This window comes from Pyricularia pennisetigena, chromosome 2, assembly GCF_004337985.1.
Source record: "Pyricularia pennisetigena strain Br36 chromosome 2, whole genome shotgun sequence".
Taxonomy (NCBI): Eukaryota; Fungi; Ascomycota; class Sordariomycetes; order Magnaporthales; family Pyriculariaceae; genus Pyricularia; species Pyricularia pennisetigena.
In genome coordinates this window covers 4,034,136-4,060,699 of record NC_043741.1, presented here as the reverse complement: position 1 = coordinate 4,060,699, position 26,564 = coordinate 4,034,136, and the positions used below count along the sequence as shown (strand labels likewise).

The window sequence follows — 26,564 nt, the reverse complement described above, 5'->3', positions numbered from 1 at the left end:
AAAAAAAAAAAAAAAAAAAGACACGAATTCTTACTAAAAGGTCCAGATCATGACCCAGCCTGCCTATGCCATCAAAATTCCCTTCTTGCATCAAGTAAACAAAACTCCAAGGCCAAGACCTCAAATCAAATTATAGCGAATCAATAATAAGTTCAGGTGGCTGACAGTGGTGTATCCGCCTAGCTCGAATCTTCATTTACGTACACATTACTCTGTACGTACCGCCTATCTCCAGAGACAAGATTGAAAAGCTCATATGTCCAACCCAAGCGCAATCATTCCGGACTCCTTTTCATTATCAACAGCCAAACACGCATATGTATATAGATATATATAGAAACAAGTAGCCAGCTCTTCCAAACTCCAATGGGGGTATCGTTCGATGTAATCGTTTGTTTTTGTACAGTATCGCTTCAAATCAGCAGACCGACCGTCTTCAATGCTAGCCAAGTTCGGCGTCTTCTTCCCTTGTTGCTACCTCTGATATCGAGGAAGTGGTTCGTGAGGTGCCGTAATTGGACGGCCCAGTGCACCATCCCCCATGTAATCCCCCGTGCTCGTGTGCTGGGTGAAATATGAGCTGCCAGGGTCCTCGTCGTCCTCAGATAGTACAGGTGCCGAAGGCTGAAAGTTCAATGCGGGCGCCGTCTCACTTGAGGCAGGCTCTTGGCTACTGGGACCTGGATCCCCCGTGTCGTAGTCGTCAGGGAAATCAGGCGGGGCGCTTGCCTCTTGTAGCAGACGACGACGCTCTCTCTCCAGCTTATCTTCGCTGTTGCCGGCTGCTGCTTCGCCAGATTCAACCTCGTCCAGAGTCGGTGCTGTTGCAACGCCGTTGGGGTTTCCGACTGCGAGAGCCGATGACGGCCCTGATGCTATGTCGTCCTCAACATTGTATATATCCTCTGGTATAGTCTCTGATGACGCACTCGCCAATGGAGCTGCTGGAGGCTGACTGGGTAGTAGTATCTGCTCCGCGCGGCGAGCTCGTTCCTTTTCTGACAGGCCCGCATCGTTTGGCACATTTGGGGGCGGTATGTATATCGGCGCCTGCTGTTGACGAGGATCGTGCGGAGTGTAGTAAGGGCTGGGCACGTATTCGGTGCTCGATCCCACAGGTCCGTTGCCCTGACTTCCCTGACTGTAAACGTAGTCCTCCTGTCCGGCTGACTGGGACTGAGCCCGCTGTTTGCCATCCGGTCCATAGGCTACCGTCGGTATTTGCTGCGACCCGGTCGCTTGCGACAGCTGGCGCGATTGAGGATTTGGTCGAAGAGAACCGCCTCTCGTCCTTTGCCGACTCGAATCCACACTTCCTACAGGAACCTCGAACACAACCGAGATGACGCCCTTGTGGCGACGCAACTGGTCTGTATCTATGATGCTGTTGCCCCAGTTTCCCATGATAGACGAACCTCCACTTTCATATGGGTTCCTGACCGACGGAATCGCACCAGCGCCCGTCATGCCGCCGGCTTTGGATTGTACCGATGAGATTTGGCTAGCCAGCTTGCCTCCCAGATCCACTATCACCTCTATCTGATATTTGAAGCTGATCAGCTCCCCGGGCACGCCCTTGATGGTGGGGAAGACATCCTCTGGTACTCGGACCGAAATCGTCACGCTTGCGTCGAGTGTGATGGGGTCGATGATTAGAGGACCGAAGGCCTGGGATAAATCCTTACGGAAGACGCTGCAGGATCCAGCTGATGACAAAGACAAGCCGCTCAACCCTGTTTTTGACCGTGGGAAATATTCTTCCTTTTCCAGGCGGCGCACGTCTTCTTTGGACAAGCCTTGGAAAGCCGATACAGGGGGTGCCGAGTCTATCCTGCCTTGCCTGTACAGGGTGACGATGACCCCATGGACGCTTTTTATCCTCTTGATGTGGTGCACTGATACCTTGACGGGGACAAAGTCTCCCGGCAGGCAGCCACCCTTGAGCATTTCGACGCTGGCGGTGATGGTCTTTTCTTCGACCGTCGGCGTCCTTGCACCAAACTGTGAGCCCGAGGAACTCCCCGTTGCCTCACTGACCTTGTACCCAACGCTTGCGCCCGCACTGCTGCTAGTGATTGCGCTCTCTGTGCTGACCTCGCTCATTACATCAGGCATTTCGGTACGTGTGGGACTTTGCGGGGTTTGCTGCGCCCCTATGGCGGCATCGTTTGCCGTGTTGGATTCTGCAGCAACACTCTCAGGCGCCCTGGAGGAATCCAAATCAGAAGAAGTGACATCATGGGAATCGCCCAGCGATGAGCCCCTGTCAGCTCCGCCGAGGGTACTTGGTCGGTCTGTCCTCTTCCTCCGTGTCCTCCTGGATATTGGCTCAAGTGATATCGTTCGCGGCCGCGGTGCTGGAATGGAACCTATATCTACTTTCTCCACCAAGTAAATTTTTCTGTCGCATACTGTCGTGGGCGTTATCGATGTCGGTCGCGTCAAAGTCGCTGATATCATGTATGAAATGGTTCCTCGCTCAAACTAGAGTGGAGACAAAGGGTCAGTAGGAATGATCTATCCGACAGTTCCGGCCGAGGACGAGTAAAGACGTAACAAGACTGGTATCTTGAGAAACATACATCAATGCTGGTTGGAAGGTTAACCTTGGATGGAAACACGAGGTCAAAATTGAACTCGTAACGCCCCGCCTCCAGCTTTCCGTCGGCGCTGAGGACTTGTTCATCTTGGAAGAGTGACGCGAGACCATTGCCGAGGTATCGTGTCCGGTTGGTGACGCCAGAGGCAACCTGCGCGGTATTGATCGTGGCTTCGTGGGCTGCGTTGGGACTCTTGAAGACCTTGACGAAGCCGTGGAGAGCAACAGTTAGGTGTGTGATGCGAATTGGCCTGAGAACGGTCAGAACAACGGCGCCGGTGACATGGTCGCCTTTGGCGTACTTGCGGTGCGGATCGACGGGGCGGACGTGGAAATCGGTAATGTGTCGCGTCTTTGAGCGCGAAAAGAGGCGTGAGATTAGCGATCGGCTCGTGTGCGTGTCTTCCAGCAGCGAAGATTGGTTCCTGGAGGCCGAGGAGCCGCCCATCTAGCCTGTGCTGGGTCTGTACGACGCCCCTCGCAAGGAGTAAGGGTGATGGTGGTTGTGGTGGTCTTGGAAGACTCTATGTAGAGGCAAGTGAGGTTTCGGCGGGCGGGAAGGTGCGTGTAGACCTTCTTGGCCTTCTCAGGCCTGAGTCTGCGGCGACGTGATGAAGGGAAAATCAGATGTCAGGTGAGGTGCCCAATCGGCAAGGCGGCGCAGTCGTCGAGGCGTGCCAGCACATGCATGCGCGCGGCCCCTCAGAATGAAGTCGATTGATCGATCGCGACGTGTTCAAATTCAGCGCACAGTGAAGGCCAGCCTTAAACCTTGGCCTTGAGCTCTTATTGGCTTTTTTGATTTCTTTCTGGATCGGTGTAGTAATTACACCTTGCCTCCAACCCTCGCTGTCTTGGTTTGAGCGAGCCGTGGAGGAAACGAACGAGTCGTGCTCAGTCCCGCCAAGCCTCGAAAGGGGGCTTTTTTTTCGGTATGAGGGATAGACACGAATTGGCACTGGTTAATTTGGTGTGACAGGCGAATGAGCGGAACCAGACCAGGCGGCCGGGGATGCCGGGGGGTTCTGTAATTGGGAATTGATTTCGACCGGAGAATAAAATAAAAAAAAAAATAAACACAAAAAAAAAATGACTACCGCCCGAACGGGCACACAACGGAGGCCAAGCGTCGGCTGAACGAGGGTATACGGCCTTCTCTTGTCACCGAACCAAGTCGATCTTTGTCTTCTTGTAGACTGGCAGGCAGTTGAAGTGGCTTGCTGGTGGTGTTGGTGGTAGTAGTGGGTAGGCAAACACAAGCAATGGAGAGCCCAGGGGTTGAAAAGTTACCGATTGAGTGGCGCGACAACAACCCCGGCCTGCGATTTGCGCATATACAGGCTAATGGTAGCGTGGCTGTGGCCGGCGCCTTGAATGGCTGCCACACACGCAAGCGGGCAAAGCAAAGCAAGCAAGCAAGCAAGTAGACCGTACCACCAGCTTTTGCTTGCGATGATCGTCGGGCGGGATCTTTCAGCCCCCCCGGCTGCGATAGAAGGGAGAAGAGAAAACAATAAAGGGAGAGCGGGGCCGATTGTTGATTTCCTTTCCTTGCCGGGCGACGCTCTGCTGGATACAGACAAATATCAATCAAAATCGAACAAGGACCGTGTACGAATTGATGGGATCGCTCTGATGCACGCCAAGACGAGCAGGAGGGTAAGAATGCTTGGCTTGCCAAGAACTCTTGTTTTCGGGGAAGGGGGACTTGATTTCAAAGACGACCCAAAGGTGGAGGCGGGAGGAAAGGTCGAAGAGGGGGGCCACAAAGTTGGGCTGCGAGGATTTGGCCTGCAGATAAAACACGAGCGTGCAATAACTGCAGCAAGATTTCATGAAAAGAGAGATGAGACTCGTCAGCGGCCGGGCTGTGGAGTGAAAGATCAAATGTGGGGATAAGTGGAATGGGGGCAAGCATCCTGGGTTGGGAAACATAAAGCGACATGACATGAACGCAACGAACAACAGGCAGGAGCAAGTTTGACGTAGTAATCGAGGTACCTAACTACCCGCCCAAGGTACATACATGGTCAGGGTACCTACTGACTGTACGTACTTTGGGGGACTTTGAATGGAGGAGAAAGGTAAGGATATCCATACAAATATTTTGTTGATTTGTCTTACCGCGCACCTTTTCCAGACGGGTAAATTACTTGCCCAACGTCCCTTAGTCGCCCGTTATTTTACCGCCTCAACCTAGATCACGGCGTATAACACACCATCCATCTCGATTGGCAACTGCTTTGTGAGATTGCTGCGTGCAGCTTTTTTGTTCCCTGCCAGGAGTTGATTAAGCGATTTTTTTTCTTTTTCTCTTTTTTTTTTTTCCTTCTTCTTTCGTTTATGTTTTCGTCTAAAAGAGGTTTATTTCTGTTTGGTTTCCAGCCCGCCCCGTCGTCTGACATATGGGCCCAACTAATTCGTCACATAATACAGTATTCTTAATGGAAGGTCACCCAAGAGTTAAAGCCTGGGTGACAAGGTTATCTACGGTAGCGGGACTTTTTTTGTTGACTCTACCAGACATTACAGAAGCTACCAGTCATAATCTATCTCTTCACTCGTTAGATTCAAGCTTCCCCGGCTGGTGGCTCCATACGGATGTTCGGCGGTCGGCAGAGCCGGCAATGTGTCTCGCCTCGTTAACCACGAGAGTTTTCCCAAAGGGGAGGAGAGAATAAGCAAACCTAACCTTGCCTGCAATCTTGGTGCCTGGTTTTCCAACCACATTTCGCGCCGGGCGGTTGAGGAGGCTTGCGCGTCCGCTTGCCAGAACCCGCTTAGAAGGTCTTCTGGTTGGTCCCGTCCCGGCGGTGCAGTGCATATGGGGTTTCCACTTGGCTTACCTTGTAACACAAAGTAGACTTATTAGCTAGGAGAAATACGACTTGACGGGTATCTAGGCAAGTGGAGGCCGTCTTTAGCTTCTCCACAGCAGAAGGGTCTAGGCAGTCGACAAAAAGACGATGTGGCCCACATGATGCCTTTGAACGGACCCCAAGCTGGGCTCAAAGTGGGGAAAATGAGATACCTCTTGTACCTCGTCGACTAGCAGCAGTAAAAGAAAGCAGCTGGCCAAAGTTGACCGAGGTAAGTACCTACCTGATCCGAAATGCGAGAAGCTGGCATCGCATTGCATGGGTTTCCAACACCGCCCACTTTACGACCTCACACACACGCGACAACCCACGCATGTAATGACACCATTCGACCCGAAGCTCGCTTCAACTGGACATGCACGTTTGCAACCGGGCTTGTTTTTCCTTCTTTCTTTCTTTTTCTTTTTTATTATTTTTTTTTTCTCTTCCCGTTTGGACTTTTGGGGTCTGGGCGATTTTCGGGTTAGGAAAAAGTATGGTCACATTTCTGACATAGTAAAAAAAAAAAAAAACAAAGTGTGCAACGTGGGGGACTATATTATTAAAAAATAATAAAAAATAATAAAAACCTTCAAAGGTAAACATTGTGTCAGGTAATTTTCAAGTCAACCTCCCACTTCGGCCAGTGCTACTTCCCGAGATGTGGGCGAATGCGACGGGAGACTCAACAGTAGCTACAATGCCGTTACACGCCCACATCAACTGCTGGGACGATGTTCGAAAACAGACGCGCCTGCGCCAGCACTTGGATAACTACATTGAACGTGAGGCAAGGCACAAAAGTCGATCTTGGTGCATTGACTCGAGCATATTTTCGGAACGTCAGATTAGGTCAAAGTACGCCTCGGCATATCTGGGGATCGTTTGGGATGCCCATCTGGAGGGTTTCGAGCAACTCATTGGATTGAACCAAACTTGGGATGGACTCGATCTCTTACGGGCCCCCAGACTGACAGCCAAACTCACCTGCCGAGCCAAAAAGTGCCGGATTGACTTGAGTTGACTAAGGTGGCGCGGTCTAGAACTAGACACTAGAACTAGAAGATCAACAGATTAGGCACTTGGGATACGAGACGGCCAATCCAACAAGCCAGATCTAACGTCCTTACTCGGCAAGACCGTGGACAGGAGGGAGAGAGGGCTTTGCCTGGCGCGTATGTGCATCCTTCAAAGGCAGAAAAGTCTCACTCAGCATCACACACAGCCTCACTCAGGCAGACAGATGGAATACGTAGGCGAAAGAACTTGACAGAATACCTCGATTTAATTTTTAGAACAGCTCACATGATTGCCTAGACTTGGTACATAGCCAGGCTAAGGTTACATATTAATCTAGTCTACCTATAGTCACAGCTCATAACAGCTCCAACCCCATGTACCGGTACACCCCTTTTGATACAGCCAATGTCCCCCAATACAATCAAGCAGTGAACTCCGCGCCATGATTTCATGTGACCTGTGAAATGCCAACAAAACAACAAAGGAAACCCAATTCATGCATAGACTTGCTGGGAAACCGGCCCCCAATATTGAGCATCTAATCCAATGCTTCTCCGCTCAAAATGCTTCTCAAAATGTCAGATCCAAGGCCTTCGATGCCCTGCTCGATCTCCCTCTCGCCAACGCAACTGGCAACCCGTCTCTCGTCGCCATTGCTGAAAGTGGCCTTCCTGCCCTTCTTGCTTGGCGTCTGGAGCACCGCAAAGGAGCCAGTCTTGCCATCCACGGCTGTGACGAGTGATAGCGTCTCTAAGCTACCAATGACTTCGCGAAATTCCGAGCTCGACAGCACGTGAAGAAGCGAGTCGCGCTTGCAGAGAAGGCTATATGTGTCGTATAGGGTTTTGACCGTTGGAGCTGTCACTCTGGTCTTTGAGGGCGTTGTTGGCGATACAGCGGCAACAGCCGCCTTGTTCTTCTTCTCGATAGCCATCAAGGAGCACAATGCCGCTTTCTGCTGGAGGTTCAGGCTCTTGAGACGTTGACTTGCCCCATTGCCGAACGACGTTGCCGTGATCTTGTTTAGGTGTGAGATGCTCACTCGTGGCGCGTTTTCGACCGTCAACGCTTGCAGAGACGCAGCCAGCTCGGCAGGAACTGTTCTCCTGCTGGCATCTTTTGAAGGCGAACCTGCGTTGTTGGGCGTCTCTCCCAGTGGCCTCTTGGAAGGCGTCATCTGCAAAATCTTCTGTCTTGCTTCCTCCTCGAGTTTCCGTTTTGTCTCGGCTTCCACCAAGTCCAGAGCCCGACGCAGTATCTCATAGGCCTTTCTCAGATCCCCTGTTTGGCTGGATACCTTGCGGGAACACAACTCAATGGCGGCTGGGTGGAAAAATGGGGTAAAGCTCGCATTGGTGCTACCAGCCGGCATAAGGCTCTTTAGTCGATCGGTGACAATTGCCTTGATTTGCGGTGCTGAGTATGGGAGAAACGGAAGTAGCTCAGGCTTCAAGTTTCTCGACTTTAGTCTCGGCAAAAAGCGGTCCGTCAAGTCCAGGGCGTTGGCAATTCCCACCAGGGATACTCGTGAGAGCTTCTGCATCGACCATTCAAAGATCTTATACAAGCTCTCCAGGTCCAAGCTTAGAATGTGATCGATTTCGTCGAGGACGACCAAAAACGCGCTGGCGACCTTCCGCTTGGGGATGAAAAGCTGCTGCAGCGCAGCTGCTGGCTCCGATTCTAATATATTAATGTCGTCCCCAAGTTGATCCAGCAGTATAACGTAGAGATCGTTTGAAGACTTGACGCTCATGCAGTTGATATATGCCTTGCGAACAGACGGAGTTTTTGAGACCAGCTCATCCGTTACAGCGTTGACCATTGCGCTCTTCCCCGTACCTGGAGGACCACTGACATAGAGGCACCCATGGGGGGTTGAGGTTGTGCACTTGGCCAGAAACTCTTCGAGGCGCGCCCGCTCGTCGTCCCGTCCGATGAGGCGACCCGGGTCGTTGCTGCGTGAGAATAGTTGTCTTGCAAGGTGGTAGATGGTTTGGGATGTTGCAGGCGTGGATGGTGTCTTTGGCGTCAACCTTGTTGACAGCTTGCCGACGGACATGACCCGGTGCCGGGGCGTGCTCGGTGAGTCGGACAAGGCATCGCGGAAGCGTGGGGTCTTCGGGGTAAGTGGTGCGGCAACTGAAGGTGTCGAGATGGTTAGTAGGCGTCACACAGACGTGGGAACACAGGGAGAAGAGACAAAGAAAAAAAAAAAAAAAAAAAGATCATACATTTCTTCAGAGGACTTTTGGCAGGGAACGCAGCCTCGTGGTCTTCTAATACGGTATCGATGGAGCAAGAATCTCTGGGGTCTCGGTTCTCATCGTTGATTTGCAAAGTACGAGTTTGGAGTCTGGTGCGCTTGGCAGGAAGCTCCGTGTCTGTTGCGCAATTCAGTTGGTTAGCAGTGGCTTCTTCTAGTACCAATCGCAAAGTGGTACGGTACGTGATCTGCTCTGCTCACCATTGTTACCGGAGCTCCGGATCCTCTTGCCCACGGAAGGCATGTTCGAGATTTTTATCGGTTCGGTTTTGATCAATGGCAGGTACGGATGGTATATGCGAGGAAAATTGGAAAGTTCTATACTGATGACGATGCGCAGAACTTGATGCAAATGAATAGTCGACAGTTGAACATTAGAGAGGAAGGTACAAGTATTGTAGACGAGCACATGAGTTTGAAGCAAGAATGAGGTTGCTGTGGCATAGCTACGAGAGGTAGGCCCACCCGCAGTGAGACATTGACGCGACTAGCGTGGTCCGACGCGTTCAAGCAAAACACGAAAAGCGTGTTCCACTTTAGCCTGCCTTAGACCCCGCTAAGCATTGCGTGATCTCGCGTTGGGGAAAAGCTGTTACGCGTCACGTGCCCTGGAAATCTTTTGCCAAAGTACACTACAGGGGTAGAGCCTAGAGCCGCGGAGTCATGACGGTAGGTTAGTCATGACGAAACCCCGTTCTTGCCCGAGACCCAAAGTCACCCCGCACTAAGATTGTAGTCTGATAAGCGCCAGTCTAGTTTGATTTATGTCTACAGTGGGTGACCCACAAGTGGACATGCACCTGAAGTGGACACCTGTTTTGTTAGCAATTTCTAGCATCCTCAACACAACCCACCTACTTCAACGCGACAACGCACCGCAAATAACGCGTTTTTGAAACCGAAAAAAGCCGTAATACCGAAAGATTTGGAATTTAGGCTTACCTAGGCGGTTAAAACCATAAAATCAAATATTTCGAAAAATAAAACGGCCGCGTAATAGGCCGTGCCAAAAACCACCCTTATACGTCGCTTTAACGGCGTTTTCGATCGAAAATAAACCCATAAACCGTATTAACTACTTTTTAACGAATAGGAAAAATTCGTTAACCGTTAAATCGAAATCGAAAAATTCGTTAAAAGGGCGCCCACGCACCAAATAATTAAAAATTTCGCTTTTTTTTTAATACCGCCGAAAAAACGCGTAAACGCCTTCGGTAAACGTTAATTAACCGGTTTTTTACGCCGTAATAAATATATTAAAACCAAATCCGGGATTTTTTGGAAAATACGCGAATTAAAAAAACCACGGCCGAATTAATCCGGGCGTTTTATAACCAATACCAACGAATAATTACCGAATTCGAAATTAAACCCAAATATATCGTAAATATAAACGAATACAGCTTCCAATAAAACGATATAACGGCCGGAAAAATATACGGTTTATTTTTCGTAAAACGCCGGAATTAAATTAAAATTATATATACGTTAAATATTATTTAAACGTTAATTATCGAAACGGTAATTGTAAAAAAAAAAAAATTATTTTAACCGTAATTTAAACGGGTAATATTTTATAAACGCAATAATTTCCATTTAATATTAAAAATTAGGCGTACGATTCGATTCCCACGGGTTAATTTAATTTTAAAATCGTTTTTAAATAGTTAAAACAGGTTTTATTACCTAAAACGAAACCAAATATTAATATAAAATGGCGGTTATTAATATTAAATTAAATTTTAACGTATTAATTAGTTAAATTTATATTTAAAACGTTTAAAAACAGGGTTTTCCTCGAATATTTACTTATTTACAATTTATATTTTATTTAACCGTTAAATATTTTTATTTTTAACTTTATTAAAATTTATTACCGGTAATATATAAAATTTTTTACGTCGTTAAATATTATTGCGTTTAAATAACGAAACCGGTTTTTTACCGTTTATTAAAACGTTTTTGCAACCGGTTTATCGGTTTATAACGTAATTTCCGGTTTCCGTAAAACCGGGATTTGGCCGGTAATACCTTTTTAAATATTAATTCCGGATCGAATAATAAATCCTAATTTAAAAATTATTTAAATAACGATTTTTAACCGTAATTCAGATTAAAATATAACCAACGTTATTTTCGGAACCCCAAAAACCTCCCAAAATATTAAAAAACAGGTTATACAAATAATAAACCGGTTAGGCAAATGCAAAAAAAATTTGGTTAATTTTATATAAAAAATATTTAAAATTATGGATTATTAAATTGTTTAAATCGCGAATTTTATTTCCGAAAATAAACGGTTAAACGAAAAAATTAAAATTTTCAAACCTGTATTTAAAAAACGCGTACGCCGCGAAACCCAAAATTCCTTTTATAAATAAACCGGTATATAAAAAACGGTTTACGGCCTGGATTAAAAAAAAACGGTTATAGAGGTTAAAATCCGGCAATAATACCGAAATTAGGATTAGGACCAGGGATTTACGGTTTCATTTTTGGATTATAATATAAAGGAGTTTTTTGCGAATTAATAAATATAGGTTTTATTGCGATTTACTGCGGAAAAACGATCAATTGCATATTCGTTGTTTTCATGGCAGTTTTTCGGGAGGGTGTCCACTTCAGGGGCATGTCCACTTCTGGGTCACCCACTGTAGTCTAGTAATTATTCCCTGACTAATTGAGGACCCTTTATCTCCAATTCATCGCGGCAAGTCAGGGACGAGCTGCACGCGCCAGATATTGACAGCACCGTGACGGAAAGCCTACCAACTGGTATTTCTGGAGTCATCCAAGTTTGCGGAAACCGCCGCTTTGGGGTTTCTGCCCCTCTCTTTGAATCTGCTAATCCATGATAGAGAAAAAAAAAAAGAATGTCTCCTCTGTCTTTCCCCCAGGTAGCGTTGTATCGATGATGATACCAAGCTAGATTGTTCAGAAGGTGGTCACGTGGACCCTGTATACTCGCCACTTCTTACCTAGGGACAAATCAGTCTATGAACCGAGGCAAGCCGCCGGCGCACCCAGTGGCTAATGGTCTCTAAACCACCTACAAAAAATCTACCTTTTTTTTTCTTTTTTTTTTTTCTTTTTTGTTCACTTATAGCCAATCGCCATAGAAAGGTTGGCTAGAGGCTATCATGGCCGAGAAACTCGATGCGCAGTATAATGCAGCTGTGGAACAGTTCAGAAACGAAGAGTTTCCCATGATTAGAGGTAGACTCCCGTTTTGCCGCTTGCCAATCATAGGAGTGTCAGGCTAACATATGTGCCTCGTCTTAAAAGACTCAATATACCTGGATCATGCTGGCACAACTCTCTGCCCCAAGTCTCTCCTCGAGGCGTTTGCAAGAGATATGGCGGGTAACTTGTATGGCAATCCGCACTCTGCATCCAACTCGTCGCAGTTGTCTACCGCTCGGATTGAAGACATCCGCCTCCAAGCTCTGCAGCTGTTCGGCGCCAGTCCCGATGAGTTCGACCTTGTCTTCGTGGCCAATGCCACGGCGGGAATCAAACTGGTCTCTGAATCCCTGAGAGCTCGCGATGGAGGATTTGGTTTTCTTTACCATCAAGCATCTCATACTAGCCTCGTCGGGGTCAGGGCGGAAGCTCAAAGTAGTGTCTGCTTGGGTGAGGATGAGGCTGAGGAATTGCTTGCAGGCTGCACTGCCAGTCTGAACTCGGTGACAAAGCCTCCTCCCGGTGCTGTGTTGTTTGCATATACTGCACAGTCTAATTTTGACGGGCGCCGTTATCCATTGACTTGGGCAGACAAGGTTAGGAGAGCCCACGCGTCCGGTTGCACGCCAGTTTGCACTCTGCTAGACGCAGCCTCTTTCGTTTCGACCTCCCCGTTGCATCTTGGGGATTCAAAAACAGCCCCAGACTTCACTGTTCTTAGCTTTTACAAAATGTTTGGCTTTCCAGACCTAGGCGCCTTGATTGTAAGGAAACAGGCTTGGCCTTTATTCGAGTCTAGGAAATACTTTGGAGGCGGAACGGTGGACATGGTGGTGAACTTTAAAGAATTATGGCATGCTCCCAAAACTGGGTTTCTTCACGAACGCCTGGAAGACGGAACACTGCCAATCCATAACATATTTGCACTCGGCTCAGCCATCAAAATCCACCAGGATCTTTTTGGTCCTATGCATACAGTATCCTCCCACGCGACATTTCTCGCCCAGAAGATGATCAACGATTTACAAAATCTACACCACAGCAATGGCAAGCAGGTGTGCACGTTGTACTCGCCATATCCCAAGCCCAATGCCCACGGCAGTGGCTGGAACCAAGGGCCCATAATCGCCTTCAACATCTGTACTTCCAACGGTTCCTGGGTTAGCCTTGGCGAGTTTGAGAAGCTTGCAAGTCTGCGAGATATAAACATCCGCACTGGCAGTCTTTGTAACCCGGGAGGCATCGCGACAGCCCTGGCACTGGAGCCCTGGGAGATGAAGCGAAACTTCTCGGCCGGCCTTCGATGCGGAGCAGACAACGACATGGCGCTTGGGAAGCCTACGGGCGTCATCCGTGCTAGTCTTGGTGCCATGAGCACCATCTCCGACGTGGACAGGTTCGTGGCCTTCATTGTCGAGTTCTTTTGTGACGATGGAGTTGCATCTCGAGATCTACAAGCGCCCCGTATGGAACCGTCGCTGGCTTCCGGCGAGGCAGAACTTTTCGTTGATAGTTTGACCATATACCCCATCAAGAGCTGTGCAGGCTACTCTATCCCGCGCGGGAAGCAGTGGCAGGTCCGACCCGAAGGCCTAGCGTGGGACCGCGAATGGTGTCTACTCCATAGGGGTTCTGGCCAGGCCCTTAGCCAGAAGAGATATCCCAAGATGGCACTCATCAAGCCGGTCGTTGATCTGGAGAGTGGGCAACTCTCTGTTAGCTACCTCGGGGAACCTATACCAAACTCCCCGACACGGGTTTCGGTACCTCTGTCTCACGACCCGTCCGTCTTCTGGGCTGCCACCCACGTTTCAGCAGCACCTTCACGAGTGTGCGGTGATAAGGTGGCCACAAAGGTTTACCACGACAACGAGTTGAATGACTTCTTCTCTAAAGCCCTCGGGGTTCCATGTGTTCTCGCACGATTCCCGCCAGGAGGGCAACTTGGCGACGCCCAGCGATCTTCCAAGGCACGTCTTCAGAAACATCAGATGACGATGGATGAAGAGAGTGACGTTCGAGAAATTTCTGACAGTTCTGGAACGACAACTTTTTCGACTCGGGAAACTGACAAAAGCCAACATATCCTCTTATCCAACGAAAGCCCCATTCTTCTCGTCAACCTCGCCAGCGTCGATGCGCTAAATCAAGAGATCAAGTCAAGAAATGGGACTGCCGGTGTGTGCATACCCGCCTCTGCTTTCCGGGCCAATGTCGTGCTTGGGCGGACCGACGAGTCCAGTCCCGACAGTCCTCAAGGCCTTGCGTATGCCGAGGAGAGGTGGAAAGGGCTGACCATTGGCAACCAATCCTACAGAATGCTGGGAGCGTGTAGACGGTGCCAAATGGTCTGCGTCGATCAGGACACGGGGTGCCGGGGCGACGAGCCCTTTAGCACTCTGTCCAAGACGCGCAGGTTTGATGGGAAAGTCTTTTTTGGCGTTCACATGGCATGGGGCCCAACGCCGCCATTAAAGGCCGTCGTTTCCGCACGTGGAGACGCAACATACCCGACCATTGAGGTCGGTGAGCGTGTTTTAGTTCATATGTAGCGACTTTGGATTCTGTGGCACGGGATCATCATACCAATTTTTATTTTTATTTTTTTTTTTTATTTTGACAAAGTATCTCGGAGATAGGGGACACAAAACGCATTAGCATGTTATTCCACGATAGATCAACACTGATATAAAGAGTATCTGAAACAGTCTATATACTATTGCAAGAGGCGTATTTGTCAGATTTTAAGCGGTATAGGGGAGCCGAAGGTTCAGCTTGCATCCCCTGCATAAACTGCAACGGCTGATCGTCACATAGATACAAGAAAAGAAGGAGAAAAAAGAAATAAAACTGGCTAAATCGCAATGACCACACGTATATGCACTAACCAAGAGGGAAACAAAGCTTCGTTGACCCTACTTTTTTTTTCTGTTCTGTTGTCTTTCTGCCTGCGTTGTCGACCTTCAATAGTCTCTGTAGTTGGAATATCTCCTCACCCGCGGCGGCAAGGCCAGCGGCGTGTCCATGATATCAGGTGACATTGGTGAAGTTGCCAGCATTACCCCAGGAGGACTCGACGATAGAGGATCGGCCTGGCTGTGGTCAACCTCATTCCTCATCGGCCAGTCCTCGCCGCCAGACATCTCGATGCGGCTCGTGTCTCCCAGTTCCGCCACGTTGGGGACGACGGTATGGATACTCGTCGTCTCGCTGCTCCGATGACTCGGCTTCCCGGCAAAGGTGGATGCGCGGGCGAGTCCATTGTTGCTGTTACGCGCCATGCTCGACGTGCTGAGCAAGGCACTCTGCCGCCTCGGGCTGTCTCGCTCATGGTGCGTGGCCGCGAACGCGGCTGGGGCAAACCGAGCTTGAGTTACCGGTTGGCCCATATCAGGAAGTCGGGGTTGACGTATCTCCCCACCGTAAACAACCCTGGGGATACTCAAACCAGTCAGGTGGTCTTCCCACTCCTGAAGCTTCCGTGCTTTTCTAGCCCTTAATAGGAAGAAAACGTATATAGCTATGGCAACCAACGCCGCGAAACCTGCCGATCCTGCGGCTATGCCAGCAATTGCTGCCGTGGAGAGTGGCGGCCCCCGGTTTCCCGAATTTCCCTGGTTCTGAGTCGAAGCCGGGTCCGGTGGGACAAGGCTCGTCTGGGTGGGTGGAGGAGTCGTTGGACGAGCCGTTGAAGTTACGACCACAGGAGGAGGGACACTTGAGCTGGGGTTTGAACCTGGTACTATCAATGTAGCTGTGACGGGGGGCCGGGATGTGATCGTCTGGGTCTCGGTTATGACAATGGTTGTGCTGGCATCGACCTCCCTGTGTATTAATTTAGTCCTTGGTTAGTTTATGTCAAATACTCATTTGGTGTTTCGCACAGGCACTAGATACTGACTGAGTGTGCGTCCTCTGTACCTCTGCCACGACCACGGATATTGAGCTAATTGTGGTCGTGGAAGATATGGTTGAAACAATCTCGTCCAACTCAGTCATGGTGCTGGTCATGGTCACAGTGGAGAACAACACCGATGTTGCAGGTGGCCTGCTTGACTCCTGTCGGCGAGCTACCGCGGGTGCGGTAACAGGTTGTAACTTTGATAGGCTGTCTTCAACTTCTTGATCCGCCGGCGAGGCTAGAGAGCCCGAATAGGGCCGTAAAGCATTGCTGCCGCCCGCATCGTTTTGTTGGGCGGCATGTTGCAGATGGTTGCTAAGGGGTGAAGCCTCTGACCTCTTACCAAGCACTGTTGTCGTGACAAATACAATATCGGTGTAGGTTGCCCCTGGTTTCGACTCGGTCAATGTTACAACGGTGTCGACAAACGATGTCGATATCACGGCAATGATAACCGTGTCGATCTTGGTGACTAGACGGGTCAGGGTGGTATGGACGGTGCTAACGACAGTGGTAGTTTTGCTCCTACGGTGGGTATTAGCACTCCGAGTCCTCCTGCCTTGGCCGGGTCCAAAAGTAACCTCTTCACGTACGGGTGGCCGATGCATTGTCCCTGTCGGCATGACTGCCCCTTCCCACAGCATGACTTTCCGCAACAAATGCCATCCGCACCACAGCACCACTTGTTAGCAGAGTCCGCGCAGCAGACACCGCACCCTGAACAATAGTTGACGCTATTTCCAAAACAGTAGTTTGTCCCATTGGATAAACAATCTCGACGTGAAAGTTGTATCTGGTTTTGGTTGCCGGTTATGTTTCGTGTGAACGCCGGAGTTCCGGGAATCGACGGTTGCACAACTCCCAGTCCCGTCCAGTGGTCTTTGTCGTCACATGGTGGTGCGGCTTCATCTAGAAATGCTGCGTTTTGTGTGGAAGAGTGTGACGAGACTGATAAGCTGGCGATGGCGCGGGGGCAGAGCAGTATACTGAAGAGCAATCCCAGAATGGGGTGACCTCCTATACGGGCCATCTTAACGGCATCGCTAGTGTGCGATAGACAAAGACGCCGTTGACCAGCAGCGACCCGCTAGACTAGTAGAGAACAAGAACCAGAAAGGACTCGCATAGGCCAGTTGAAGGAGGGTGGCGAGGTTGTGCGTACAGCCTTATACGTACTCGGGCCATATCGAAGCGTCAGCGACAAGGCTAACGCACGTGGCGGCAGCATGCCACCAGGGGGCCAACACCAAGTCCATGGCCGATATCTGGGGGTCTACCGTTACCATGGGCTAGGGCAGTTGGCGGATAGTGATCCCCCGGGTACAAACAACAATGCTCGTGCGTAGCGTAAGAAAGATCGAACGGATGCATGTGGGAGCTTGGACATGAGTATGAGTGCTGCAATCCTGATGCGGAGGTTCTAGGGGAGGGGGGGCGGTGGGTTCTAGGGAGAGTGAGTTTAGTTGCAGATTTGCAAATTTGCAGACGACTTGTTTGCACAAAAACTCAGCTGGAAGAATAGACGAAAAAAATAGGAGGAAGGCATAGCTACAGGCGTTGCCACCGAGTCGTCGACCTGCATCATCTGAACGACTTGTGTTGCCTCAGTTATCAACATTCCGTGAGGACCAGGCCGCGCAGTCGGGTCGGAGCCAGTCATCCCAAGAGTGATCAGTTGAAAAAAGAGGCTTGATCACATAAGCCCTTGTGCTCTTTTGCTTTTTCCTTTTACTTTTCTTGCTGGCAACATACAAGCATCATGTTGTATGGGAGTCTCTCAAGATGGAAGTATGGCAAGTCTAGCCCAAAGATCGAGTCATTGGACAGCTGAAGGGGAGGCACCCACAGCTGTCCAATAGTCCGACAGGTTTTATATCTGGGCTGTAGGTGTGTTCCCACCACGGTGACGCCGCATAGCCTGGCACTGCATGAGCTGACCCGAAATGGCTACAATCCTGAAGGCAAACGGAAACAGCCAAGGCCGAACAAAGAGAGAAAAAAAAAATCTGGTCTAGGCCGGCCTGAGAAGACTGACCAGTATGTGTTGGATGACACGCGAAGAGATGAAGAGAGAGGGGAGAATGCATGACGAATGACGGACTTTGGCGGGCTATGGCCGAGTTAACTGAGTTTTGCCATCATATGTCTGTGGTACCTTGTACGGTTTGGGTTCTGGGGAGCTTATCCGCATTATGCAAACTGCTGCGGAGGATTCATGTCCAATAAAACGAGTACAAAGTACATGGTGCGCGGACACAGTCAGCGTGTATCATAGATGCGGGTGAAACAAGTTGGAGAGAAGAGCTCAAAGACACATATTTGCCGCCTGTAGCTTGCTGGGTCTTTAATCCACCGAAAGCGAGACTCGGAAGCACCGACTGGCGCGCATTGGCCGACGGGCCAAGGTCTCACTGACTTTGTATGTATGTCGCTATTCTCGTTGTGTACCCCTCTTGCCTGACTTGTTTCTCCAACGCGAACGAGAGGGCGGTAAACAGACGACATATTCAAGACGAGGTAATAATAAACTGAACAAAGATTCTGGAAATCAAACGGGCAGTCTGAACACTGATCAAGGAGATATCCGAATTTGAGCACCCCAAATAGGTCTGTCTAGATTATCTTGGTCCAATCTGGACGATATGAAGGTGAAGAAGGAAGGGGGGCATCGAACACACAATAAAAAAAAAAAAAAAACTAGATCAGATATTCTCCGGGCCGATGATCTAGCCCGATTAGCTGATTGACCACAGGAAGCCTGAACTCGGACTAGGCCTAGACTAGAACTATGCTAGAATAGAAGAATTCGCAGGATAATGTCGAAAACGTATTTGGACGAAGCAAGCAAGGTAGTTCTGGAACGCTTGCAGAGTAGGCAGCCAGGTAATTGTTTTGTTATCAATGGCTCTTGGTGTCCCAAGTGCTCGCAATGGGATGGATCAAATTTGGCACGGCACATGTCAACACGCATACTGGATTTATGATGATAATTAATGATTACTGGAACCCCCGGTAGTAAAGCTCACCATTGCCCACCCCCACCAATCCACTATATCCCCACCCCACCAAAAGCAGCATCCCATCCAACAAAGCCAAGCTCCAACTGTGCGCTGAAGCTGCCGATGATCCTGCTGTACCTTTTTGAAAGAATAATTTTCACATGCCGCTCGATAAAGGCTGACGACTACTCGCGCGATTGCCCTTACTGAGTGACAACTTTAGTCTTCTCATTCAATTACCTACTTTCCGCGTAGGTAGATAGAACCTGATTCGGCCGGAGTGGCGATAACTGGTTTCAAGGGATCAAATCCGCCGTCGCATCAGACGATCCGAGCACTGTTGATATTCTGCCCAAAGCCGTCTTCTGCGGATCTGGAATGGAAATCGACGATATTCTCCGCGAGGTTGATCCCGACTTTGATGCGCTGCCGTCGGAGAGACGCGATCTGCAGCTCCTCACACGCGCCTGGGTTGCGGAGCGCTCCGCTCCCGAACTCCTCGAGTAGGTCCCTGGTTTCCCACCACCAGGACAACTATACATCCCTCGTCTAGACCTGATGCCCTGACCGATTGTCTTTAATGTCCCTCGCTGTGCGATGCGCGCAGATGGCCATCAGACGGCCTTTTCGAACGCGTCAACGATCGTATAAAGCAGCAGATCGAGCATGTCGAGGACATGACTGGAAATATGGATCCCAAGACCAACTTTGCCCTCATAGTTATCCAGACGGAATTGGAGAGGTACAAGTTTCTAGTTCGAAGCTATCTCCGTGCAAGAATGGCCAAGGTAGCTTTTTATAAAAAATATTTATATATAAAAAACCAGGGGAATTCACCTGTTCCCCTCCACATCCACACCGTTTTCTCGCTGACAGGCTTGCGTTTCTTTTTTCCAGATCGACAAGCATACTCTGCACTATCTGTCGACACCGTCCCTCCGCAGCAGACTTTCTGAAACCGAACTAGCCTATGCCACCAGGCACCAAGCCTTGTTGCATAACCACTATCTGTCTTCGTTCCTGGCCTCATTCCCACCTGCCCTTCAAAACCTCAACGACACGGCCGGAAACATAAGCATGATCGACACGCCTGATCTGGACTCGGCAGTTTTTATTAGGTTGTTACGTGACGCCTTCGTAGAGGGCAAGGGCACAGACTCTGACGGGGCCATGGAAGGCAAAGATGGCGACATCCTTATCCTTCGGTGGTCAGATGCCAAAGCTTTGGTCAATGAAGGCAACGCGGAACTGGTCTGATCCGGCCGACCCAGTGCCAATTCTTCCGCTGGGTGTCAACAATCCCAACACCGGTCGTCATGCTCCCCCCTCTAAACGTCGGCGTGGGCGTCAAGCCCAATAAACACGGTTACAAGTGGCCACAATTCAGCCACAGGGTCCGGATCAGCAAGCTGAAATTCAAATAACCGAGCCAGGGGAGGGCTCTGGGAGCAAGCCTCGAGCGTTTTTTTTGCTCTTCATTATGCGAATAAAAAATTTCGACACGGCGCACGCTAAACACTTTCGTGTACTGCGTTTATCATGTGCCCGCCGCCATGGCATCCACCCACACTACATCTGCGAAGTGTAGGACTTGCTGGTTTGGCTAGGTATAGATTAAGGGTCCCCGATGGGGGGAACCGTGGCGAAAATGAAGTATGACATCGGTAGGGATGTTCTCATGGGAGTCCGATGTGCCTGCACCAAAAAGCAAATTACCGAGTCCAGAAATTCGGGGGGTATTCGCATCCGAAAAGCCGGTACGCAAGGTGATCAAAAACGACCGGTAACAGGAGGTATGGATGGTGATAGGGAAAATAGCATGCTGAAAGACATGCTTGATCGAATCTTTTCGAGCGATAACGGCCAAAAAGTAGCTAGATGTCCGCGCTGTCCCGGTCGAGTCGCAAACGGTACGATGGAGGAATATGCAATCACGGAGATGATTGAGAAAGAGGAAAAGCAAAAAGACAAAATGGGTCATCCAAGCCTACGGAGTACAGTGGGTGTAGTGGCTATTTAGCCGTTGGCCGTGACGAGCCCATCAGTTTACGTAGCTCAAGGCAATATAGACTGACTGACTGTTGGCATGTGTCACATACAGGGTCCGACTTGATAGAAAACCTTCTTTGTAGTTTCCTTCAGTAATTACGGTAGTCCAAGCAACGGAGTCAAACGTTCAAACATCGGTTGCGCGAGTGGAACACGGACGGGAACTCTGCTCCGACGATGGTTCGCAATACCACGCTGTCTTGGTAGAGTGGGCACGCCAGGGCATGGCTTACCCTGGAAGCAGTGATCGCGAACCAGAAAACGCCAAAACTCAATATGACGGCGACGTCAAGTTGTTCTCCATGGTAACAGCTCCCTTCGGTTGTGTTGACATACCCACAAGGTGGTACGTGCATCTCAGGGCATAAGTCGCCTCTGCCGAACAGTCGATATTGACGGGCATGCCCCTATTAAGGATAAATGACACTGAGGCTTGCTTGAATCAAGAGAGCACGGCGGTTCAGCTGACTGGTGCAACGACTGTTTATCTGTTTGTACCGGCAGGAAAGTAGAGTTCGATGTTGCATTATTTCAAGGGAGATAATATAGTACTGATGTCATGGCGTTGCTTGGTTCAAAGCCCCGAAGCCCATGAAAATTTTCTTATTCTTTGGCAGCTGTTTGTTTGTGGCCATGGCTGGGCTGTCAAGGCGTTTGCAGCCCTGTCAGGTGGAGAAAATGAGCATGAACTGACAAGAAAAAAAAACTGAATGAATTTTGACCTACGCCCTGACTAGTAATAGACAGAAAGAGGAAAAAAAAAATTGCTGATCACGATGTTGCTTGGCATCCAGCCAAAAGGCAACTTTCACGAAATTCATTCACGTGTGTATGTGTTTATTTGGCCCCTTCCATCGTATTCTAAATCAGAATCGCCATCTGACGTAGGCCCCGGGGAAGCACTAAAAATCCCGTACAAGTAGCGTGTATGTACTACCTCAGGGGGAATACGGGGCGATGGTTCGTGTTGATTGGATAAAAAGGTGCGGCTGGAGACAACACACATGGAGAATATTCAGGATCATTCGAGGATCGAGACGCGGAGGCGAAAGAAAAAAGAGCGAGAGACATGGCCCGCAAGTGGTACTCGCATCCGTGGTGTCAACACGAGAGGATCTCCTCCCCGCAAGACGAACCGGGGCCATTTGAAGTGCATCATTGGTTGGAGAGGACGACGAACGGCACCCCATCGGGAGATTCCATCGTGTAATTTTGAAAAAAAAGAAGAGTACCAACCACATAGTGTAACACTACTTGTTTTTGTTTTCTTTTTTTTCTTCTCCTAACGCCTTGTCGTTTTATCCTACGGGAACCTGGTTTCCTGTTGCTTCTGTTGCTACGGAGGGACCTCAGTAGATGGCTTTTTCTGATCAACAAAGATTTTTCCTGAACCGCACTACTGATAATTAGTAGACTCGCCCCCCCCTTTTTTTTTTTTTTTTTTTTTTTTTTTATTTCCTGTTTGCAACGTGCCGCTAGCAGTATGCTTTTCTCACCATTGATTGCACTGTAATGTAACTAGGAGAAAGCAATACTCAAGCCACATGGAAGCCGCGCAGCGTGCAGTTTCATATGAGATCTGGGAAAGTGGACAAGGTACAATAAAAATTAGAAATTTCGGGAAGTAATTAGGGCGGCCATTTTTCGATGGGGCCCAACGCCGAGAACCCCTCAACCCAAAGTACCTCAGGTACACTTCCCCGTACCGTAACCACATTTGCACACGTAAAAAAGAGTCTCCCGGCGGCAAGGCGGGTCTTTTTGGCCTTAGCTAACATGGATGGCACAAACCAGACCCATCAATCATCACACTTGCCTTGGTGGACCCCTTGCAAGGTAGAAGAGCCGGGTTAAGGGGTCGAAGGGAGAAGAGAGACTAGGTCGGCTCGCTTCCATTGTTATTTATTATCTCCTCCGCGTCCGCATTTGACTTTTGCGCCCGTCGAGCCTTCTTTCCTCCTCATCGCTTGTTCACTCGTTTAGACACGCGGCAACGACACAACCGACTTTCGTTCACACCCTTGACTCCCAGACCTTCGCTGTGTTTTTGGAAGCTTCATCAAAACCTCCCAACGTACCTACCTAATTTATTAGTATATTTTTTGTTCTAAAACACATAATCCTCCACCATGCGTTTCTCCGTCATCCTCACCGGCACCTTCGCTGCCGTTGCCATGGGCCAGTCCTCTGGTGCTTCCAGCAGCGGTACTCCCACCACTGCTTCTGCCCCAACCCCCGTGGGCATGACTCCCCAGCAGTCATCTGCCCTTGCTTGCCTGGAGAAGTGCAGCGCCTCGGATGTCAACTGCAGGGCTGCCTGCAACGGCGTAAGTCGGACCCGCAGCAAGAGAAAAGCCACAAAATTTCTGGAACGGCTCGCTAACGTGGACACTGCAACTACAGGTTCCTTTCCCCAACGACGGACAGGTCAACTCCACCACACAGTGCGTGGCTGACTGCTCCAAGCAGTACGGCAACGGTACCGAGGCCGACAACGCCAGGTTCATCAAGTGCTCGGGTGACTGCATTGGCAAGAACTACTGGAGCCCCAGCAGCGGTACCCCCAACCCTACCGGCAGCTCGGGCAGCAGCAGCAACAACAACGGCGGTAGCTCAACCTCGGCCAGCAAGACCAACGGTGGATCCACCCCCACCGGCACCGGTTCGAGCTCGTCTGCCACGGGCTCTAGCGCTGCCGACGCCCTCCGCATCGGCTCTTCCATTGCTGGTGTTGTCGGCTTCATGGCTGCTCTCCTGGCCATGTAAGATATGACATGGTTTTGATGGGCAATTATGGGTGACGGGTGGCATTTGGTCAATTTAGCGTTGCTTTGATGGAAGTCTTTGTTGTACCGAAAGGTCCTCGAGCATTTTGAGTCTAGCGCTCTCACATACTAAATACTTAATGCGACGGTTGTGTCATGATCTTGTCTTGCGTTACACATCCGCACGTGGCGCCTCTTATGATATCTGCCTTGTGAGTTATGACCTACTTGTCTTGACTGGAGTGATGTCCGTTATCCATGGGAGGCCCATCTTCTTCATCTCGACAGCCAACTGGAAAAGGTAATCGAGACTGGGTTCAAAATCAGCTAAAGCTTAGCTCATCATCAGTCCCAGGCGTGATTTGGCTTCACCACTCACCTCTCACACTGCGTCTTAGCCTTGTGTACATTGTCCCCCCAAACATATACACCATGGCGCCGGACCAGCACTGCGTAGGTATCAGGGTACTTGTCCATGGCCTCCTCGAGGAACTCGGTAAGGTCTTCTTCGTGTGCCGTGTTCTCAATGACGGGAATGCGAAGCGTGTCGTGGTAGCCAAGATTGCCAGCCTTTTCAAAGCCCTTACCAAAGCCCTTGATCTGCTCAATGTTGTTGATGCGGAACTCACGCACGTCTTCCGCACCACCGGGACCGCCGCCCGCCTCGAGGATCAAAGTCACGAGGACGGCCCAATGGCTGTGCGTGTGAATGCAGCAACCAGCACGACGCTTGGTGAAGGCGGCCAGGAATAACGGCGTGCACTGCGAAGGCTTGTAGCACGGTGGGCTGCGGAGGTAGACTCTGTCTCGGAGGCTGGCGGTCTGGGCCGCAAGAGACAGGACATAAATGTCCGCGGGTTTCATGAGCTCTTTTTGAACCCCGGATGGAGCGATGTAAACAAGATCACTGGCGGGTTTGATGATAGCGTGTGTCAGCCCAGGAGATCACGTGACTTTCATGTGTTTCAATCTAGTCAAAGCTTTAATTACTTTTCGCGGATGGAGCATCCTCCACCAGTGCCCGTAACCCACCCAAGCGTCCAGAATTTTGCACACAATGACGGAATCAAGTTTGCAGGGTGGTCTGGGTTGTCAGAGAGCACAAGGTGGTCGTTGTTACTGTTGTCGACCGACATTTTCTGCCTGCGTGCTTCGTGGACTTGGGAGAAGGAAATACTATTCTCGGTGGCGGGGTTCACCAATTGTAAGTATATTTTCCTTCAAGGCTAGCAGGATTTGGCAGCCACGCCACAGGCAGACCGAGTCCTTGGTTGAATATGAGCCGTCACGCCAAGTGCTGACCTGCAATGCAATGCGCAGCTTGACGGTCAGAAAGTGTGAGCGAGACTCGTCAGAGGAAAAAATCGCGGCAATCGAACCGAGCCGATGGTGATAGAGTTTAATTGCAAAAGATGAGGCTAAATGTGTAAAGTCTCGGGGCAGCAATTATTATGCGGACTTTTCCGTACGCATGCCTTTCGCAGTGGGTGGGGTCTCGGTAGGTCTCTATTACGGAGAACTGTACAGGTAATGACGGCCCACCCAATCACGGGGTGCCACTTCATTTCTAATTCTGAGGCACTAATGTGGACTAGACTTCCCACCTCATCTACAGAACGGTGTATCAGTTGTACACATGAGTAAGTACACAGGTCACTTGCGTTCGCGATGCAATCACTTGTTATCAGTGTCAAGAATGCGGAAAATTTAGCTTGGTTTAATTGCACATTGAACCACTCAATTTCTCTCACACACTGACGCGTCTTCGGTGTGGTGCACCTATTTCCAGTACAACACGTTCCTACGAGAAAGAGAGCAGTTTACAATTTATCTACGCTAATATGTAGCTAATAGATATGCTAATACTGACTATGCCATTGGCCAATCTCAAAGTACAGCCAAGACCACGTTAGTCCTGCAGGCGGTAGTTGCAAGTGAAACGAACGGCTTCATTTCAATGACATGTCCGTTCGTCTTCCTCAATACATTACTAGCCTCAGTATCTGCTGGGAATCCCTAGAAGTATGCCTTAGGTGTCTTGGATGGCTGCAGTACCTGCCACAATCCCAGGTTAAGCCTGATCGTTGAGGTTATGAAGGAAAAATGTCAAATTTGATTGCAGGGAGGTTGGCAGTCCATGCTTGATAACGGTTTGTTTTTGGTAATCACCGTATACCCTGCGTGCATCTGAGGTGGGTAAGTACCTGACATCTTGCATTGAAAGATTTCGCTATCTGTGGAAGCAACACTTCCTGTACTGTACCATTTATAGGGTGCTGGGCCTAGGCAGAGCTCAATTGAGCAGAGAAAAATAAACACCATAGGTACATTTTTATAAAACCCAACTTTATTTCTATTCAGGAAGAGACGTTGGGTTTGACTTGGTATCTGCATCTGCATCAACAAGACGTTGACACATACAGATCCCCAGAGTCAATGCAAAAGACCCAGATCCCTAACCATGCCGAAATTCGTAGAAGACAACAGAAGCAAGCTGAAGCAACATTTTGTTCTCCATCCCAGCCCCGCAGTGAGAGCTCCTCGTTAGATCAGGCCCACTCCCCGTGCTACTTGCACCCAAGACGGGCGGAACCAAACCCCAATTGAGCATGAGCCGCCAAAGCTGCAATGCAGATTGAGGAGAACTGACCACATATTTCTGCCGGCCCAGGCTGTGAGCGACCGAGAAAAAAGGACACGTTCCAGCAAGCTCCCGAGCGATCCCATATTCAAATATCACCCCACGCACCCAACAATTCCCTAGGTCCTGAGTCACGGAATCGTTTTCTTCTTTGTGTGCGCGTGCCCGGAGCAGACGAGGTTCTGCTAGCTTCACTTTTCACTTGACTCTTGCATTCGACCTGTTCATTCTGTTCTTGATACCCTTTCATTCCACCCACATCACACCGCCAAAGAGCTCTCCC

The 26,564-nt window shown here is 49.7% G+C and overlaps 9 protein-coding genes across 9 annotated transcripts; 4 read left to right on the top strand and 5 right to left on the bottom strand.

The window, feature by feature from the left end:
- Positions 1-474: 474 nt before the first annotated feature.
- PpBr36_01135 (uncharacterized protein) lies at positions 475-3,047 on the bottom strand (the record flags this gene model as incomplete). Its single annotated transcript, XM_029888324.1, has 2 exons — positions 475-2,484; positions 2,583-3,047. The coding sequence occupies 2 exons, from the start codon at positions 3,045-3,047 to the stop codon at positions 475-477; spliced, it is 2,475 nt and encodes an 824-aa protein (XP_029752435.1).
- A 2,087-nt stretch (positions 3,048-5,134) lies between these two features.
- Positions 5,135-5,423, bottom strand: PpBr36_01134 (uncharacterized protein; the record flags this gene model as incomplete). The annotated part of the gene is made up of 2 exons (XM_029888323.1): positions 5,135-5,245; positions 5,292-5,423. The coding sequence occupies 2 exons, from the start codon at positions 5,421-5,423 to the stop codon at positions 5,135-5,137; spliced, it is 243 nt and encodes an 80-aa protein (XP_029752436.1).
- A 1,592-nt stretch (positions 5,424-7,015) lies between these two features.
- On the bottom strand, positions 7,016-8,987 carry PpBr36_01133 (uncharacterized protein; the record flags this gene model as incomplete). The annotated part of the gene is made up of 3 exons (XM_029888322.1): positions 7,016-8,619; positions 8,712-8,861; positions 8,945-8,987. The coding sequence occupies 3 exons, from the start codon at positions 8,985-8,987 to the stop codon at positions 7,016-7,018; spliced, it is 1,797 nt and encodes a 598-aa protein (XP_029752433.1).
- A 2,896-nt stretch (positions 8,988-11,883) lies between these two features.
- PpBr36_01132 (uncharacterized protein) lies at positions 11,884-14,478 on the top strand (the record flags this gene model as incomplete). The annotated part of the gene is made up of 2 exons (XM_029888321.1): positions 11,884-11,959; positions 12,029-14,478. The coding sequence occupies 2 exons, from the start codon at positions 11,884-11,886 to the stop codon at positions 14,476-14,478; spliced, it is 2,526 nt and encodes an 841-aa protein (XP_029752434.1).
- A 411-nt stretch (positions 14,479-14,889) lies between these two features.
- Positions 14,890-16,857, bottom strand: PpBr36_01131 (uncharacterized protein; the record flags this gene model as incomplete). Its single annotated transcript, XM_029888320.1, has 2 exons — positions 15,828-16,857; positions 14,890-15,751 (listed from the first exon to the last, which is right to left on the bottom strand). Exons 1-2 carry the CDS (start codon positions 16,469-16,471, stop codon positions 14,890-14,892), a joined length of 1,506 nt encoding a protein of 501 aa, XP_029752431.1. The 5' UTR covers positions 16,472-16,857.
- A 2,347-nt stretch (positions 16,858-19,204) lies between these two features.
- PpBr36_01130 (uncharacterized protein) lies at positions 19,205-20,083 on the top strand (the record flags this gene model as incomplete). The annotated part of the gene is made up of 3 exons (XM_029888319.1): positions 19,205-19,329; positions 19,434-19,614; positions 19,724-20,083. 3 exons carry the CDS (start codon positions 19,205-19,207, stop codon positions 20,081-20,083), a joined length of 666 nt encoding a protein of 221 aa, XP_029752432.1.
- Positions 20,084-23,004: 2,921 nt separating this feature from the next.
- On the top strand, positions 23,005-23,641 carry PpBr36_01129 (uncharacterized protein; the record flags this gene model as incomplete). Its single annotated transcript, XM_029888318.1, has 2 exons — positions 23,005-23,202; positions 23,279-23,641. 2 exons carry the CDS (start codon positions 23,005-23,007, stop codon positions 23,639-23,641), a joined length of 561 nt encoding a protein of 186 aa, XP_029751334.1.
- Positions 23,642-23,857: 216 nt separating this feature from the next.
- Positions 23,858-24,776, bottom strand: PpBr36_01127 (uncharacterized protein; the record flags this gene model as incomplete). The annotated part of the gene is made up of 3 exons (XM_029888316.1): positions 23,858-23,951; positions 24,020-24,547; positions 24,631-24,776. 3 exons carry the CDS (start codon positions 24,774-24,776, stop codon positions 23,858-23,860), a joined length of 768 nt encoding a protein of 255 aa, XP_029751336.1.
- Positions 24,073-24,393, top strand: PpBr36_01128 (uncharacterized protein; the record flags this gene model as incomplete). The annotated part of the gene is made up of 2 exons (XM_029888317.1): positions 24,073-24,093; positions 24,142-24,393. The coding sequence occupies 2 exons, from the start codon at positions 24,073-24,075 to the stop codon at positions 24,391-24,393; spliced, it is 273 nt and encodes a 90-aa protein (XP_029751333.1).
- Positions 24,777-26,564: the final 1,788 nt, after the last annotated feature.